Here is a 19,187-nt window from a genome sequence, read left to right as displayed (position 1 = left end):
TATTCCTCATTGAGTTTTTAAGTCACCCCATTAATTGAAATCTAAAGAATGTCCCAAACATTGACAAATTTAGAAGAGCTGTCACGTTCCTGGTTCAGATCCTTTTTCCTACCATGGGTCTTCTGGATGCTCATTGTCAAGGTAGCAGTTCCAGAAACTGACTTTGCTCATGCTCATGCAGAGAAGTAGAATGTAGTAGACCACATCTTTTAGTGTTACTGCTTTTATACCCCGCAGTGGGGGGTGAGGGGACACTGCAAGCTATATCGTTTTTCTCACTCTAAGATGAAATTAAATACAAATATTTATTCTCGACATTCTTTGAACAAAATGCTAATCCTGATTTAGAGCCCCACAGTTGCCTGTGGAACAATAAAGATTCAACTCCATTGGTGTTTGTTAAAAAAAAAAAAAGTGAAAATATAGTTTTGGTTTCCAATTTTTGTTGAAGGATTTTTATTATTAAATTATCAAGGAGTACTATCAAGGAGTGATATTGTTTAGTTTGATTCCACAGATACTTCCCACTAAGGAAAAAATGGACAAAATATAAATGATAGTTATGTAATAGATGTGTCAGTCCAACAAAATGTTGTAGGAAAGGAAACCTTTTTGATGTTTTATTCCCTCTGTGTTTCTGCTACTAGTCCCATGCTTTTACAGTTCTTCCTGCACCGTCCACGGGACAGTGATCTTGCATAAACTCTTGAAAGATGAGTCTCTTAGAAGGCCAGGCTGTAGATGAGCACTTGCTCTCTGACAACTTTATGTCTTAGTTTCATACTGAGGTACGGAGTGGAGGAATGTCATCCATGGGAATGCCATCGTGTGCATTTTCTCGACTTTCTGGCACAGATGAATCATTCACAGTTGGATTATAGTAACTAGAATTTCCAAAACTCACATCATAAGGTTCTGGCGCATTGTCTAATCGCAGAACTAAAAATAAATAAATAAGTAAACAAATAAAAAAATAAAATTGTTTTATGCCAACAGTCTAAAAAAATTCATGCTCAGGCATTTGACTACATTATCAGATTGTAGGAATTGTTCTGGTTGAGTGAATAGGTACCTCTTTGATGTGGGCTTTTCAGATACTACTTTTGAAATATTAAATAGATATTTTTCATGCTACATTCATTTTTTATGACTAAGAAAACATTTTTACTTTCAAAATTGTTCTGCTGGTACACCCAAAATAAAGGAACTAAGGAAGAGATCACTAAAATGTACACCGATACCTTGTATGATTAAATATAAGCATGCACATTATTGAATGTTCCAAGCCTTGTCAACAAGTCCAGATTTTTTAACTTGTGATATAAAAATTATTTTTTAAAGTGAGGGCATTAAAAGTTCATTGCCATAATTTCACCAACCATCTCAACATTTGATGCTCAAGCCATTTAAAGTGAAGAATCGAGAAAACTATCTGTGAAAGCTTGTATTTCTTTCTGATATATTCAAGTCATCATGCATTTAGGATTTTCTGACAGATGATCCAATCCAGGAGTTTTGTTTTTTTTAAAACAAGTCAATTATTTTCTATTGATCTAGAATTCATTGTCAAAGAATAATTAGACATGTACTAAAGGTCTTAAATTCAGCTTGAATTAAAGCAACATAATTACAAATTAGATTAGTAATCTAATTATTCTAAGGTACTGTCATAAGCTTACCCACCCATTCTTTAAGTCATTCATTTAAAAACTAGCCTCTCAACAACCTTAGGTCTTTAAGAGCGGTATCTTAAAGCTATCTCAAAGAGGTTAATCTGGTGGTCTGACTATGTTATTTCTTTATACATCAGTCACACCTGTTTGATGGCATTAATGTGATATCCTGAATTCTTTCATGACATAGATAAGGCAGCATTCTTCAGTAGACAAAAATAAGATGCTTAGAAATCCTATGCTTTAACTTTGAAAATTTCCCTTTTTTATGTTGTTTTCTGTGGATTACTAGAAACCCATAAACAGAATTGGATATGTTAACAATTAATGTATTTGGCTCTGAATATGAGTGATATATTAGATACGAATTGAACTCATGAAAATTCAGTGAGACTTTAGCCATGGGTCTCATCTGGGCAATTAAGTATTGGTGGAAAAATTTCTTGTGAAAATAAGAAAAAGGTTTTTTTTTCTTAAAGTATATTAAGAGAGATGAGTCAAACTTATAAAGTGATTTCATGTCTGTTCTTTTTGGTATTTTATTAAGATTTTGCTCAGTGTTTTATTTTTAGTACATATATTTTCACTTATAAATATTATGATAGCCTTTTCTATTTTATGATTGAAAAATTTCCTGAATTAAGTTATATTGTGACTTTATGTATGTGAAATTTGCAACTTTGAGCTACTCTCTTTTAGAAATTTATTAGGATTAATGGAGGGCTGTTGTATGTGAGTAAGTTTTGGAAGAACTAAAAGTTTAAACAATCTTTCTTCAAATTTTTGCCACTAAGAGAACTTACAATAGCAAAGAATGGGCTTTTCAATCACTTATAAATAAAACTGGCCTTTTTCCTTTATATCATATCATTATTTTTCTACTTTACATATATTTGGATTCTGGAATTACTATTCAAAACCCACTTTTACTCAATGAGCAACAGTTCAATATAGTTTTTAAATTTCCCTTACTTTGGTTTTCTTCCTGAATTTTTTTCTTTTATTAGTGTATTATAGTTACACATAATAGTTGGTTCATTTTGACAAAATTTTACATGCATGGGGTTTAATTTATTCCACTTCAGACCCTGTGCCTCCTCTTTCTCTCACTTCTTCTGTCCTCCTATTCTCTTTCATCTATTTTACTGGTCTTCCTTTCACTCACTTATTTACTTATTTATTTATTTTTGATTGATGCTTGATAGATATGCATAAAGATGGGATTCACTATGAGAGAGGAGAAGGAAAGTGCCAAATTACCAAATGAATTTGGTTTTGTTCTTTGAAAAACAGAAGGTGGATCAGAATAAGTCTTTCCTCTGTTTTGGTCATATTAACATCCACATCCCTTCTAAGCAATGTGTTCTTACTTAATTAAAACCACTGTGTCCCAGGTGAGATTCTGAAAGTTTTTTTTTTTTTTTTACCTGGTTCATTTCTGTCATCATAAAGTCGCCGATGGGAAAATGAATCCATTTTCCTTTTTCCACACAACAAGTAGCCAACAAGACTAAGCAAGGAAGCACCAAGAATCGCCCCTAAAATGGCCCCAAATACTACTCCTGTATTTTTATTCTCTAGAGAAAACAGAAAATATTTACAGGTAAGAAGAAGAAAATAATTATTCAAAATAGCAGAAATAGATATGTGGTTTTTCTATACACCAAAGAATTATTCATATTTTTTAATTATATAATGGTGACAGTGTGTGTGTGTGTGTGTTTGTGTGTGTGAAAGACAGATTGGCAAATATACTTACTGATAAAACTACACTACTAATTTTCAACTATAACTAAACACTCCTAAATTATAGATTTATAACTGTTTTGTTACTTATTACATCAACAGGACAGAAATGTCACATATGTTCACTATTAAGATCTCATCACACTGTTGAATACTGCATTAGGCTTTCCATAACCCCCAAATTTCTGATGGACTTTAATGCTGAAATGAACTTTGCATTTTTTTCTATAAATAATTCAAGAGGTATGGTGCATACCTGTAATTTCAGCTATTCAAGAGGCTCAGGCAGGAGGATCATATGTTGGAGGCCTTCCTGGGCCACTTAGAGAGACCCTGTCTCAAAATAGAATTTTTAGAAAACCTGGGATGGTTCCTGTTTGATCAAGCACTTGCTTAGCATGGGTGAGACTCTATGTTCAAATGCCCAATACAAATAATAATAATAATAATAATGAAATTCACAAAATCCCAGGTAAAAAGTATATTTCTGAATATAACAAAGTCCCCAAGGCAACATGCTTTCAACCTTGTATGTCAAGATGGGAGTACAAAAGAGCCCCGAATATCATTCTGTGTATGTATTACTGAGTGCCTTATTTGGAGAAGTCTTCAGTGGACTTCTTAGTGCTCCTGGAACTCACACTTAGTCTGTGTTTCATTTTTACTTCTTGAGAAGTTCAGGTAGGTATACAAGAGGGTCTCTGATTCTAGATAAAACCCCTCTTTCAAAGAAAAAAAAATTAACATTCATGTTAGAGTACAGTAAAACTAAGTTACTAACATGAGATGCAGGCAAACAGCATTTTCTTTAAATAAAAGAACAATGATAGGAGTAAGTACTCAGTATTCTGAGTAGATCTATTTGGTTTGGATATACAAAATAAAATTATTTTAAAAGTCACTCTATTAAAATACAGGAGTGTGAATAAATGAAAAGATAGGTTAAAATTACAATTAAAATGAAAGTACCTATACATATCCTACATATTTGATTGCAGTGTTGTGATAAAACCTAGACTGTAGAAGTTAAAACATGCCCTGTCCTCTGACAATAATGTTCAAATATCAATTTGTATATATGATTTTGTTTTCCATAATTAATATAGACTCTAAGTAAGTGCAATAGAAGGCAATGAGTTCATGGGACACACAGTACATATTTTAAAAATAAAACAATTTCAAGCATGCAAAAATGAGGTGAGACCTGAATAAAATAAAGCAGTGATTCAATTATAAATCTTAGATATCTTTCCCATTTTGTTTTAAAGCTTGACATTATTTCTAATTGAAACATATAAACCTCCATATACTAAATTTTCTTGTGACATCATTAATTTCATTTACATGATGCTCATTAGGTACCAAAGTAAAAGTGGAAGAGGATTTTCTTCTGTTAAGCCTGTCTAAATAATATTTTAAACCCATTATCTTTTTACCTTCCCATATGATAATAATGAGCATATGTTCAATTAATCCTTAAAACCATTTCATTGTTTCCAGTGTATATAATGGTTGCCCCCATAGGTAAGAACCACTTTTACTAGTTCATTCTCCTCTATTTTTCTAGCATAGCACATTCCTTCAACCTAATGCATATGACAGTTTTGAAGATTCGTTTTCACATTAAAAGAAAATTAAATCTATTTATATTTACCTTTTTGAGGATCTGATGTATTTGAAAAAAGTTTTGAATTATTGGTGAATTTTAAGGTGGGCTGTGGAGTTATGTTTTCTTGGTAGGGTGTGAAAGCAGCAAAGCTTTCACTGGTTGTGGTAAGCCATCCAGTCGGTCCCATTACCACGGGGGTCACAGATCTGGTAGTTGATGCTGGAGGGAGGATGCTAACTGTAGAGGAACTGTTGTCAAGGGTGTTCATGGTGTCATTGCCCAAAGGCCAACTCGTGTTTTCTGATGATACAGCATGTGTAAAACTGGGACGAGCTGAGACTGGCAAAAGATTTTCATTAGTTTTAGGTGAATTCAAGATCAATGTAGAAACAGAGCCACGAATCAAGGGTGGCATTGTTGAAAATGTGGATATGGGTCTTGGATCTTGAGAAAAGTTGTCTGTTGAAACGTTACCACTGGAATCTATTTTTCCATAGGTTTTGGTTGGATCCAAAAGAGTGGAATTACTTGCCTTGGAATGGGAGGCATTTCTATTTACATTATCTGAATTTGCATTTACTTCACTTAGCAAAGACATAGACTTATTTTCCATCATTTTCAGTCCTTCTGGAGTGCGTTGTGATATGTTTTTTCCTGTATTTTGTTCCTCATAGCTCCCAAGTGGCAGTAAAATAAACAAAATTGAAATCAACATAATTTTGGCTAAGGTCAACATTGTAGCTTTCATTGATATTTGTTTTATTAAGAGGAATCTGAAAGAAAATAATAATCATTTGAATTATTAAATGAAGTATACCAAGTTATTTAATAGATCTACATTTTTAAAGTGTAAAATAATCTAGAAACATAATGTTGAAGAGACTGTCGTATTGCAAAAAATTGTGTTTTGAGGTGAATTATTTATTTAAACTAGTGTTGCTGAGCTCTATTATATATGTAATATTCTTCCTTCCTTCTAAGAAAAGAACAAGAGAAAACTTTGTCAAGCCAGACATCCCTGTTTTATAGATCATTTAGCTACGGATAAATTGAAGTATAAATAAAAATTTAAAAAAATATAAACACATATACCTGGATATACACATGTGATTATACATCTATATGTAAATAAAATTATGTACAGACTGCTAAGTAAGATTGATAGAATATTATAAATAGAGACGTTTAGAGATGACTGAATACTTAACCTATTTAGGAAAACATGTTCTTTATAAAGATGTACTTTTGAATATTTTCATAAGAATGACATTACCAGTTTTTACCACACTCAATGTGTCATATATTAGTTCTATAAAGTAAGTCAGAAACTCCCCTGGATACATTTCATTAGTGTCTAGTTTGACTTATTTAAATTTGAAATTAATACTAATTTAATAATGTTTTCAACTTCACGATGTCCTTCTTCCTATTTAATTATAAGTCGAGGAAAATTAAAAAGCTTTTTAAATTTCAGAATATACTTTATTCTTTTACCCTTATTTTATAAATGAAGACTATGTTTGGGGCATATGAGAAAATTCCACCTCATCAGATGATGGTGGAGTTGCAATGAAGCCAGGGACCTGATGCCCAGTCCCAGCTCCCACTTCTTCTTAGGTGAGGAAAGGCCACACTGACTGCACAGAGGATGATAAAAGAAAGTGATTTAGAGTCAGGTTTCTATTAAAAGTTTGTCTTCTTTTATCAATAACCAGTGAAAATTGATCATCATAACATGCAATTGTTTTGACATTGTTATAATATCTAAAGCGACTTCATGTATTTGTTTTGAAGACTAACAAGTTTTAAGAAAAAGCACTCTGAACAATATCTGGCCTAATGTTCAAATATAATATCTCTGCAGTGTCCTAATGTTTTCAAAGTTTACCAAATGTGTCATCTCATTTGCTCTTCATAGTGATCTCTTGAGAAAAGATGAATAGCTTGTCTTATGTCTGTTTTGTAGATGATGAACGTGAGGCTCAGAGTGGCTAGTAATGAAAACTAGTAAATGTAAGCATAAATAAAAATAAAAAAAATATAAACACACTGAAGAGACAGTACTGAAAGTCAATTTCACAGACTTTACCTGATTAGGTGCTGAAATTTAAAAGAATTTTATTTGAACATTTATTAGTTTAAAAGTATTAGGCTGTTCATCCAGCAATAAAGTCTTAGAACTGATTTTGTGTTCTCTGTATTGGACCTCATTTTTTTACTAAAAGCTTCCAAGTTGATTGAGATAGGGAAAAAGAAGAGGTGCAACTGTTATTATTTAGTTCCCATATGGCCTGCCATTTCTCAAAAATTCTGTCAGAAATTTTCACCAGTATTTTCAACATTGTTGATTTTTCATAAGAGTCTAAGGGACTTCTAAACACTCCTCTGATTATCTTTTTAAAGTATCTCCCACCTTCTACTTAAAGATTTTACACAGAGTGGTACAATCTAAGTATTCTGCTCCTGATAGAATGTTTTCTGCAAAAGCTTTTAAAAAGCAGTCTGTGCCTTTAAATCCCAGAGGTTTTAATGATGTATAATATCTTCCATGCCCTAGGCTAATGACTTAAGAAAAGTTCACTTAAAAAGAAGGCAGGCAGATATAAAGGATATTACAGCATTATGGGTCTCCAGCCTAAGTATCCACTGGTAACAGATGGGATAGCGAATCATGGGATATTTGTATGGTGAACAATCACAAATTATCACTTGGTGCAACACATGGGGAATATCACAAACAGAATGCATAGGTTAAAATGCATGTTGTGTGAATTCCCACACATACAGTTCAAGAACAGGCAGAGCACCACTGTATTAAGGTCAGAGAGTGGCTACTTATGGGGAGAAGACAGGGTCATCCAGGTGGGGCTTGGCAGGGGCTCCTGGTGCACTGGGGATACTCTGTCTTGATAGTGACTACACAGGTGCATGCATTTGTGGTAATTCTGTTACATATATTTTATTCACTTTTCAATAATACCCAGTACAAGGTCCTAAATATTGTTATCATAATTGGAAAATATGTAACTACTATGCATTTCTTATATCACAGGATTTACACATTTTCCATTTAATTCTCACCAAAACAACCAAACAAGAAGGATGAGTTTATATTCCCATGTACAAATGATTAGAGGGTATCCAAAGAATGTAAATAATCTGTCCAAGGACTCACAGCTAGTGACTCAAAGAGGTTAGGATTCAAACACTAACATGTCTGAGCAAGCTCTGGATGTGCAGTCACCCTTCAGTATCCATGGGCTGTTGGTTCCAGGACCCCAGGAGAATATCACAACCTGTAGATGCTCTAGTCTCTTACATAAAATGGTTAAACTTTTGCTTATAACCTAAACACATCCTCCCATATTCTTTAAATTATCTGCAGATTACAGATAACCTATCATTCCTAAAACTGTGTAAACACTATGTACACAGTTGTTACTGTATCATTTAGGAAAATAATGACAAGGAAGAGTCCATACACACTCAACTCAGATGCATTTTTATTTCTGAATATTATTAATTCTTGGTTGAATCCATGGATGCAGAACACACAGATGCAGACAGCCAGGAGTACTCATCTTTGTAGTATAGATTGTAAAGGAATATAGAATTTGGTACTCAACTGCCTTTTCGAACTTCATTCCAGCATTTCTTTTTAAAGCAGTCTCTCCAAATGTAACTGTTTAGACCAGAGTGGTTTATAATCCCATTTAAAAAATAATATTGGAACTATAGAGTCTTCTACCTTAATTACCTTTCAAATACACTTATTTTACCCTACTTGAAGGAATCCCAGCTACTTGAAGGAATCCCAGTAAAAGTCTTTGTGGTTTCTGATGGACACCTTCACAATGGGGTTTAGTGATTCACATTAACAAAACACAAGTGATTATTCACAGGACCTATAGGTGACCAACATTTCACTAAGTGAATAACTCACCAAACACATTGAAAATATGGTTCAGTTCAGTTTAGGAATAACCACATGCACCTTTCCATAAACATCTTCCTGTTTTGAACCCTGCAAGATTGGTAGCAAACCCGAGAATTTTTTTGCATTATCTACTGCCAGGAATCTGCTTTGTGAATTATTCTTAGTCACTCTTTCTTACAATAATTACAGTTTGATTTTCTTTCCCTAGCCTATGCAATTTGCCTCTTTTCTTTTCCTTAGAGTGTCCATCACAGGGGAACAGGACCTTAGCTGCTGATCTACTTTTCTTATAGTGTTACTTGAGGAATGAGGCATTGAGCACTCACTCTCTTCCCGTAATGAGAGTCCACATATCATGAGCCAACAAAGTGAGTTTTGTTGTTCCTATTTCACCTCGCCTGTGACATTGAGCCACCAAGGGGCTCTCTTGTTCCTCCATCTTACTTTTGATTGTAACTTCAAAACCTAGGGTATCCACACCCCAAATTAGTCTAGTGTTCTGTTACTACCTATTATTTATCTCTTGGGAAAATGAAAGAAAGGGAAGTGAGGGATTGGGCAGTATATTTAAATACCATTTACAGTTTATTTGGAAATCAGTGCAGCTTTGGAAAGGCATTTGGTGAAGATTGACTTATTCCTGTTTTCCTGATGTTGCAGCAGAATACAGTACTGCTTCTGCTCCCTGGCTTCTAAGAAAACCAGGTTACATCTCTTACTCGTTTATCTTTCATTTGAGCCAGGAATCAAAACCATCAGCTAGTCAGCTACAGCCCTGAAGTTTTGTAGGGGCAAGGACCAAGCAATTTGGGTTAAGTTTGACCCCATATTGAACTGAACAAACATGTTTTTAGCAAGGTGGTCCAAGAGCTCCACGGGGCAGTAAAGAAAATCTGCATTGTTCTCTTTGCATTTTCTTTTCAGCCTCTCCACATTACTAGAGTTCAAATATTTAAACTACAGTGTATACTTGTTTTAAGCTGAAAATTTATGCTGCATTATGCATGGCATACTTGAGAGTACCCAGGTTCATCTATCAGCCAAGAATAATATGAGGGCAGATAGCAGGTGGAATAAAAGGAAAGGGAAAGAAAATCAGGAATACCAAATAACATCTATTTGCCTCTTCCAGCCCTGAGTAGAAGCAATTTTTAGGGTGGGACCTCCAAAGAAGTCCTGGAGGAGCAATATAGGAACAGAAATGCAATCATCACAAACTTAAACAACTTTGAAGAGTATAATTATAAAGGCAACAGAAAAAGAGAGTAAATCCAGCTACTATGATACTTTAAATGCAGATCCTGTATATATTGAGAGATTTGGGGGTTTTTTTTGTTAGTATTTTGTAACTTTTAATATAGGCTTTAAAATGAGTGAGTTTGCTTTTTAAACCGTTCTCTTGCACAGAGAATGAACACTATTTTCTGCCTGTTGGTATTGGCACTGAGAGGTGGTTTCACATTACTACCTTTGTTTGTAGGGCTACTGCAGGTAATGAGGGGGAAAAAAACAAATTTTGGCCATAAAAGGGGGCAAACCTTCATTCTGCATGGAATTATGCTTCTGCTTAAAGGCATAAAATCATCATTCTGCCCAGCCTCTGAGCAGTAACTGAGTTATAACCATTTTATACCAAGCTTTGAAAATAAAGAGGTGCCCTGGTTTGTATCAGGTAATCAACCATTCAGGGAAAAAGAAATGTTTTCTAAACTCCATCAAAATAAGACATTTTAAATAGAATACCAGTTATACTCAGGGGATAATACAAAGCATGTTTCTGTAGTGAAATACCTAATGAGTATACCTTGTCCCCAATTTTCTCCCAGTTGCTTTTGGTCATTTCTTGCTATGAATCTTAGTTTATAAATGATGATAGACAGGTTTTGTTTTTCCTTGTTACAGGAACCTCAGTCTGGCATGTAGCTAATACTCCAGGTAGACTTGAGTTTTATTCTGAGTGGTCTTTACAAACTTGGATGGTATTTTCTTTGCCCTACATAAAAGAGTCATAATAAAATGAGAACATTAGATATTATGCTTCTAAATATGCCTCTTTTTTCTATATTTTTATTGATGTATTATACTTATATATAATGGTGGGAGTTGTTACATATTTGTAAATGCACGCAATATAAAACAACACATCTATTATAAATAATGTTAGAAGCATGAGGAAGAAGTCAGAATCTAACTGTACCTAAAAACTTTAGGTCCATAATTTTTCATTTGATTAAAAAATAAAAGGCAGCATGACTTTTCTCCCAGAAAAAAATAAATTTTAAAAGTTTATGAATATCATTCTAGTAACAAATCTGGCATGCACAAATCCCCCCAAAATAGAATGTCATACTACTTGCTAACTTAGGAGTTCTCAATCACAAACTTCAGTACTTAAAAAAATGAAGTGGATAACTATCATGCTTAGAAAGTATTGCCTCCAAAAGCAATGTTCAGAATTCATGATTCCCAGCATGCGATTCTCAGCCTTCTATCATATTTCAGTGTCTGTAGGAATAGCTTCTATGGATCAGATAGGACGTTGATCAATTGGAAATAGGCATCCTTTTAGTATAAGGAGCCTAAAATAGCCACACACTGAAAATAACTTTAAGAAATCTAGTCTACACCTTAATTCCATGAGATATTTTCCATGGGATGTCTAACTGACTTAGCCTTTTAAATTTCCAACAAGTGCTAGACACCTGTATTTATCATGCTAAAGAGTAATTATATGTACAACTTTTTGCCAAATTTTCAAGAAAATCTTTGAAAAAGTTGGATAGAAGTTTATAATTTATTGTATGTGAAGATTGTTTTTTGAAAAATGATACATTGTACTGGTCAGAGTGACGTACACCTAGAATCCCATCCACCCCAGGACGCTGAGGCAGTAGGAGCACAAGTTCAAAGCCAGCCACAGCAATTTTGTGAGGCCCTAAGCAACTTACCAAGACATTGTCTCAAAATAAATAATAAAAAGGGCTGAGGCTATACCACAGTGATAAAGTGCCACCCCTGGCTTCAATTCTGAGTACAAAAAAAAAAAAAACAAACAATACTTTGTAATGCTTAAACAAAGAAACGTAAAGCGCAAGTGCATAATTTAAATCTAAGCAATAAATTTAGTATTTATACATTTTTATACCTTTACATATTTTGAGACTTGAGTTCTGACTGAAGGAAATTTTATATTGTAGTTGCTTACGCTTAAATAAGTCTTTCATTTAACTCTTCTGCTGGTTTCATCATCTGGCAACTTCGGCAATAATTCTTCAAGTTAACTCACTTAACAGTGCAAATCCTAATTTACAAGGTAATTATCTGATGAACAACTACCTGTTTTTACCAGGGTCTCTGTAGCTACTTGCAGAACTGTCCTGTCACAGGTTGAGGCCACTTTGATTCTCTTTGATCAATAAGTGAGAGAGACAGCCCTAAGTAAAACAGCAAACATACACTTACCTTCAGGACTAGGATGTGTTTACAGACGGGAACTCAAATACCAAAGTTGTCCTGACTGGAAAGAATCTGAGGTGCATGAGAGAAAACAGATGGGTTAAGTGTGACTGTGCTACACTGAGGGAAAGGGTGCCAAAGAAACGAAGTTAGGCGGGGCTGGCTGGAATGGTCTTGCTTGTGTAATAGAGCACCCAAGAACCTGACCGACCTGCTCCTCAGCCCCACACAGCAGGATATCACCTCATTCAAGCCTTTAAAAAAAAAAAAAAAAAAAAAGTCCAACCCTCCAGTTTTCATAGGTTGGTCGTTTTCTCTTTGGGGTAAGCCAGTTCTCAACAGCAAAACAAGGGCATTCATTTCTTGCCTTATGTGAAGAAAAGGACAGGGATTTTGATAACTTCCTGAGTTGTATAAGGAATTTCTGACACATGCCAGGTGCCCTCTATGCGTGTGAGGACACTGGAATGAGTCAGTCTTTTCACCTGTTTCTCTGGGCCTGGGCCGGCCCCACATTGTTCTAAATCATAAGCATATTTTTCTTTCCCAAACTAGTCTGCCCCTTTTGTATATGACAAAACTAAAGAGAGAAAATGTAGTGGGATCAGCAGTGAGGGTATTTACCTGCCTGTAGTGCACTGAAATTGGTTTTCTAAAAAGTCACACTTAACACAAAGTGAAGGAGTGTGTGTTGTGGAGTGTTCCCTTAGAAATAATCACCAGGGCTAAGGTCAGGTTTCTTGCTGACTTTCAGGAATTTGGGGAGTCACTAGGGCCTATCTGAAAATGGCCATGTGATCCCAAGTAATTCTGGGAGCCTCCTCAGTGAAGTAGTTTCCATCCTGTGTTCTCATTGCTTTTATTCTCAATTTAGAAGCTAGAGAGTTTCAGAAGTGCCCAGGTAATGCTTGATTAAACACTAGAGTTGAATAACAACCTGGCACGCTTCCTTCACTTCCTTTCACGGTTTATGAAAGAGAGAAGAGTGAAACTGGGATATTCTCACATCAATATTTGGGGACTGGCGCCAAGGTCTGTATAGCTCAGTGTGCCCCGGGCTCATACTTGGTTTCTGTTATACAAGGAGATAGATTTCCAACTGCTGGGAGACAAAATGAAACTTTAGCTAAAATGCAGAAACTAATAAGCATCAAACTGAATGCAAAGAATCTGCCCAGTTAATTGGTCCCAGGAAAGAACAAGGTAATTCTATAGGGTTATAGAATTTTCCAAAGCTCAAAGTGCCCTTCAGAGTTTGATTAGAAATTAAAGTAACTCCTGAAAAAAAAAATTCACTGCAAGGATATTTAAGCTATATCTGCACTGGTATGAAAAGCCAGCTGAATTTAATCAAACAACTGGTTACTAAGCAATGGCTTAATAGAATCCATTTCTGTTATTATTTTCAGATTAGCCAACTGCTAGAGAAAGAATCCATGGTGGGAAGGGGGTCTCTTCTGCTTGTATTTAGAGAACTGAATGGCAATTATCAGCATTGGATGTACCATGTCATATCTAGTAATACATGTAGGCATATCATTACTCTTCTCTGACTTAGCAGTGTAAGTATGGTCTATGCCAGGTAGGGATGTTGTAAGCACTTTTGCTACAACACTGTTTTCCCTGCTTTATGAGTCAAAGCTAAGCTCTTTTGACCCTACTTCCTGAAGACCCTAGCTGAGCACTCCCAGAATCCTTTTCATATCCAAAAGCAATTGATTAGAACTGACCCTAGAGACTAACCCTATTTACCTGTCATGAGTACATCAGGAAATAAAGCCAGAAAATGAAAACTATTCATAAATGTAATGCTTCAGTTGTTACTTAGCTTACTGAGTTGTAATTAGAAGCCTTGGTTAAGTTACCTGAGTTGGAACTAAAAAGAAAATTTTTGCCACACAAGTCTGACTGAGATATATTTCTACGAATATACTGTGTTCTAGGTAAACTAATCCCATATCAGACCTCATTTCTCTAGAGAAATTCAATAAAATAGGACAATTACCTGACAATTTCATCATCCAAGCAAGCTGAGATGACACATTGTACAGTACTTATATAAAAAAATTGTACTTACCTACTATGGTGCCTTTCATTTGGTACTTGGAATTGCTTAGGGGTCATTAAGACAGTAATACTTGGAGGAAGAACACCTGCTTCTTTGTCTGAACTGTCAGTACCATTCACAAGAGGAATTTCTAGAAAATGAAGTCATGTTACTCTCACTGATATATCTGAAAACAGAACCAGGATGTAGCTTGAGACCACAGTACAAATGAAATCATGTTGTTCTTTATCCAATATAGAATCTTTTTGTAAAAATCCTATAGCATCAAATGCCCTATGTTAATGTCACACACAGGGAATTTGTTTGCATTGATCAGATTCATTGACTACAGGTTATGAGTGTAAAACAAGTTATAAATTAAATTCACATATTGTCTCCCCACAGGGGCATGGATACTTTAAGCATCAAAGAAATAGTTCCTTAATAATAAAATAAATTGCATTGTGGTTATATTATTTGAAGGTATTTCAATAATATTCTTTATAAATAAAATTACCAGAAATTCATTTTAGAGTTCAATACATTTCATTTCCTTCAATACTCTGTTAGAAGAAAAATATAGGAGTAATTTTCACAAATGCAAATAGCTGTTTAATATATAAACTTATCTGTTTCCTGTTAAGTTGTGTGATGTTTTAATATGATATTCATGTAGCTATGACTTTATAGAGAGGTTAATTGCTTCATTTTTATGCTAAGGATATTTTAGGGCAGTGCCCTTTTTTGAGTACAGGCTTTGATATGGCATATGTATGTATGTATGCAAGTATGCATGCTTGCCATGCGTACATACATCAACAGTGGGCTAAAAAGTTGAAACTGGGTAAATCACTAAAAATAACTATAGGATAGTTCTATGTGATTCTGGCATTTAATTCAGGCAGTAGCTCCAGGAATTAAATGATATCACCATGACAAAACCTGGTGCATTCCTGTCTGTGAATATGTTTTCTCCATTAATGTCTTTATGAGAAAAAAGACCTGATACTGAAACAAAACCTATCTCATTGCAGTCATAATTAATAGGTATTGGTAAATACCTAAAGGTATTGAACAACAAACAAAATCTTCATAGATATTTTAAAACGATGTATTTATAGTAAGATATTCAAGTATATATTTATTATTTATTAATATTTAAAAAGAATTATATTGGCTTATTAATTTAATAACTTTTTTAAAGTAAGATACTAGTGGTCACAAGAAATCTTAAAACTTTTTAACTTATTTTTTATTGTTGTTCAGAAGATTTGTCAAGATGATCAATAAAAATCTTACAAATGTAAATGTATTACAGACAATACTATAAGGCATAAATAGAATGAAAATAGATTTAAAGATAAAATGCAATGATTAATATGTGCAATTGAATAGAATAGTTTATTGAAAGCATCTTAAAGGATTATAATAAGGTATAAAAGATCAGTATAAATTATATTTTAAATATTAATTTATATAATGCACTGGAAATTGTGTTCTTTGCAACCATTTAAAATATATGAAAATAAAATGTCAATGATTTTTTTTTTTTTTTTTTATGGTGAAAGGTGCTTTGACGTCATGGAGCAATTCTTTTTTTTTTTTTTTTAATTTTTTATTGTGGGTTGTTCAAAACATTACAAATTTCTTGACATATCATATTCCACACTTTGATTCAAGTGGGTTATTTAAAATATATGAAAATAAAATGTCAATGATATTATTAAAATGCTCAAGAGGATAAATAGTTTCACACATTTATTTTGGGAATCACACATTTTTGAGACAACTGATTTATTGTATCTTTTAATTCAGAATCGCAAATCAGATATTTTCAATAATTTCTGAATAATATCTAGTAATTCTTCCAGACATTCAGAGATTCAATATATTTTATGGAGTATTTTTTTTCATACTATTTAGGATCTAAAACAAGTTCCTACTGTGCCTTTTTATCTGTCCTTCAGTTCTAGTAAAGAAAAAAAAAAAATAGTATGGGTTGCTGAAATGTAGCAGAAACATTTAAAAAGTAACCATTGCTTTCATCAGTGTGTTCCTTCTTGGTCACAGACTACACCTGTTATTAGAATGGCTTGTGGCATAGGTGGTCCCATGGAGTCTTAATTTGTTGTCAGAACTCTAGGGCTCCTTCGCTGGATGGGTTCCCCAAACTCATGAGTACCATGGACCATGGCAGTCAGGAGCTTGAGAGGACAAACTCAGGCCACCAGGTTAGAGTTTCCTTGTTGGATCCTGGTTTTCTACTTACAGGTTTTATAACCATGGCATAGTACTATCACATTTTCAAGACTGTTGTCTCATTTGCAAAATAGGGAGATTAATTCCTACCTTCTAGCTGTTTGTGAGAAGTCAATGAATTAGGATAAAGTAGTTCCACATTGTTTGACATTTAGTAGCCAAACTCAATTAGACCCAATTAATAGTAGATATTACAGATTTTTAATATGGTAAAAGTTGAATCTTAATGTCAAAATTAATAAAAGTTGAATGAAACCCTGCTAAGTATACAATCACTTGTATGGAATCATTTTGGATCTATCTCTTGACATACTAGCTGTTCAATACATATCCATTGAATGAAAAAAAAAATGAGTGAATTTTTCATTTTCAATTGATTCTTTTTTCCTGACTAGAAACTTTCCATGACCACATTTTAAAACTACAACCTCTTTTTCTTTTCCTTTGTTGTTTGTTATTATTGTTGTTGTTGTTGTTCTGGCTGATCTCCTCCCTGCCTATTTCTGCCATTAAATTTTCTGCCATCTATCATACCCTGTATCTTATCATGTTTTTAACTTATCTATTCCTATATTAGAAAGTTGGCCCATGAAAACAAACATTTTTGTTTGCATTTTTCATTGCTTTATACAGAGAGCTAGTCTAAGATCAGGCACATAGTAATGCTCACTAAATATATAAATTCATGAATAAGTGAGTGAATTATGTATAAGTAAATAATTATGTATAAGTAAATAGTAATAGCAAAAATGAGTGAATATACTATACTTAAAACGTGTAAGCTTACTTTTTTATTGTATCTAGAATATTCTTCCTATTGTTGGCTCATTCAAATCTGAAATCTGATTCTTTTTCACTTAAAAATATTCTTTGGATTGTGTTTATGTGAGTGTATATGTGTTTGTGGTACTGGGAATTGAACCTAGGGTCTTAAACATGACAAGCTAGTGCTCTGACATTGAGATACAGTGATCATATTTGAATGTATATGTAGATCTTTGAGCCATTTCTTTTACATTAGGGATGGGAGCTTGTTCACAAAAGAGTTGATCTTTACAAGGGATATGTTTATCTTCAGTCACGTGAGAATGTAGAGGACATGAACACAATTGTTGATAAAGAGGTAGATGTGGATTGAGAGAATCTTTTCTTTTGATTGCTTCCTTTTTCATGATGAAGTAGACAGCAAAATTATCAACCAAGAACGATGGGAATGTAGGTGCTGGATGTTAAAATAAAGAAGAGAGACTAGGTTAGCTTGGCAACTTCAAGCATCCACTCATAGTTAGTAATCATTAATTTACCATGAATCAAGTCACTCAGCATACCTGTGTTATTATCCAGCTATACTAATGTACATGAGCATAGATAGATAGTAAATGGAGTTTGGGGTTTAACCATGGTTGTTTTCAAACCAAGGGCTTATGATGGACTAGGACAAGAGCTAGCAAATTGAGAATATCTGCACAGAGTTAGAATGATGAGAGACAGGCTACATAAAGAAGAAAGTGAGGGCAAAAGGAAGGACAGTGAGCTTATGATTGGATCAATGGATTTAAAAGTGAATTGAGAGATTGTTGGAATTGGGATTTAGAGGAAGTGAACTAGAAAGATTGAGATGATAAGTAAACTTTATGGAGAACTTTCTCTCCTTCATATAAGTCTGCTGGAGAAGTACATGAGTGGAGTAAAGTAGGAAATCAACTTTGAAGATAGAGATCAAAGAACTGAGAATTCAGGGTACTGGAAACACTATCTCTGTATATCATAATTTTCTAAGAACTATTTTGGGTGACAAGTTGATAAGAGTTATAATAAGACAAGAGTTGGAAAATATTCAGAGAGCTGAGTGAGTTCCTCAGGGAGTAGGAGGAATGCCATGAGGAGAGGCAGTAGGAAGTATGAATCAATAATGCAAGATTCCAATCTGGGCACCTCTGAATAGGGAGATAAGTGGTCTTAAAGCAGAGAAGAGAGCAAGAAATTCACCTCCTCATCTTTAGTACCTATTGTCTTGGGAGACAAATGGCCATTCCTTGAGAGTATTGAATGGAAAGTAGGATTTCAGGTTAGTCCCAGATTTCAATTAGAGCAAGATGGTAAGGGAAAGTGAACAACTTGGCTGTTGACCGAGTAAAAGGGCATAGTGAGAGTGTCTTAAGAATTGAGGAGGAGTAGGTGATCGTCACAAAAGCAATCCCCATTCTTCTAAGGGTATGAGGATCTAATCCCAAGGGTAGAGGGACGATCTGGAAGCTGTGGACTACTTGAGGTAACTGTGAACAGGGTTAAAAGGCAGCATGATACTGTCCTGATGGGGCCATTTGTGGCAGGTGAGAAAACTGTATGTGTTGGATATGGGGATGGGGGGGGTGGTCTTGCTAATGTGGAAAATTCTGGGCTGTCTCTAGCTACCTGCTGAGAAAATAATTTTAAAGTAGAGGCTTTTATTCCTAGCAC

At 34.3% G+C, this 19,187-nt stretch overlaps 2 protein-coding genes across 7 annotated transcripts in view; one reads left to right on the top strand and one right to left on the bottom strand.

Annotated features, from left to right (window-relative positions):
• Nucleotides 1-19,187, top strand: part of Ano3 (anoctamin 3) — a 406,718-nt gene that overhangs the window by 327,477 nt on the left and 60,054 nt on the right. The window lies entirely within an intron of this gene.
• Nucleotides 779-5,764, bottom strand: Muc15 (mucin 15, cell surface associated). Its single transcript, XM_027936574.2, has 3 exons — nucleotides 5,074-5,764; nucleotides 3,101-3,250; nucleotides 779-939 (listed from the first exon to the last, which is right to left on the bottom strand). The coding sequence occupies exons 1-3, from the start codon at nucleotides 5,762-5,764 to the stop codon at nucleotides 779-781; spliced, it is 1,002 nt and encodes a 333-aa protein (XP_027792375.2).

The sequence above is a fragment of the Marmota flaviventris genome, chromosome 9 (genome assembly GCF_047511675.1).
Source record: "Marmota flaviventris isolate mMarFla1 chromosome 9, mMarFla1.hap1, whole genome shotgun sequence".
NCBI lineage: Eukaryota > Metazoa > Chordata > Mammalia > Rodentia > Sciuridae > Marmota > Marmota flaviventris.
This window is presented reverse-complemented; position numbering and strand designations above follow the sequence as displayed.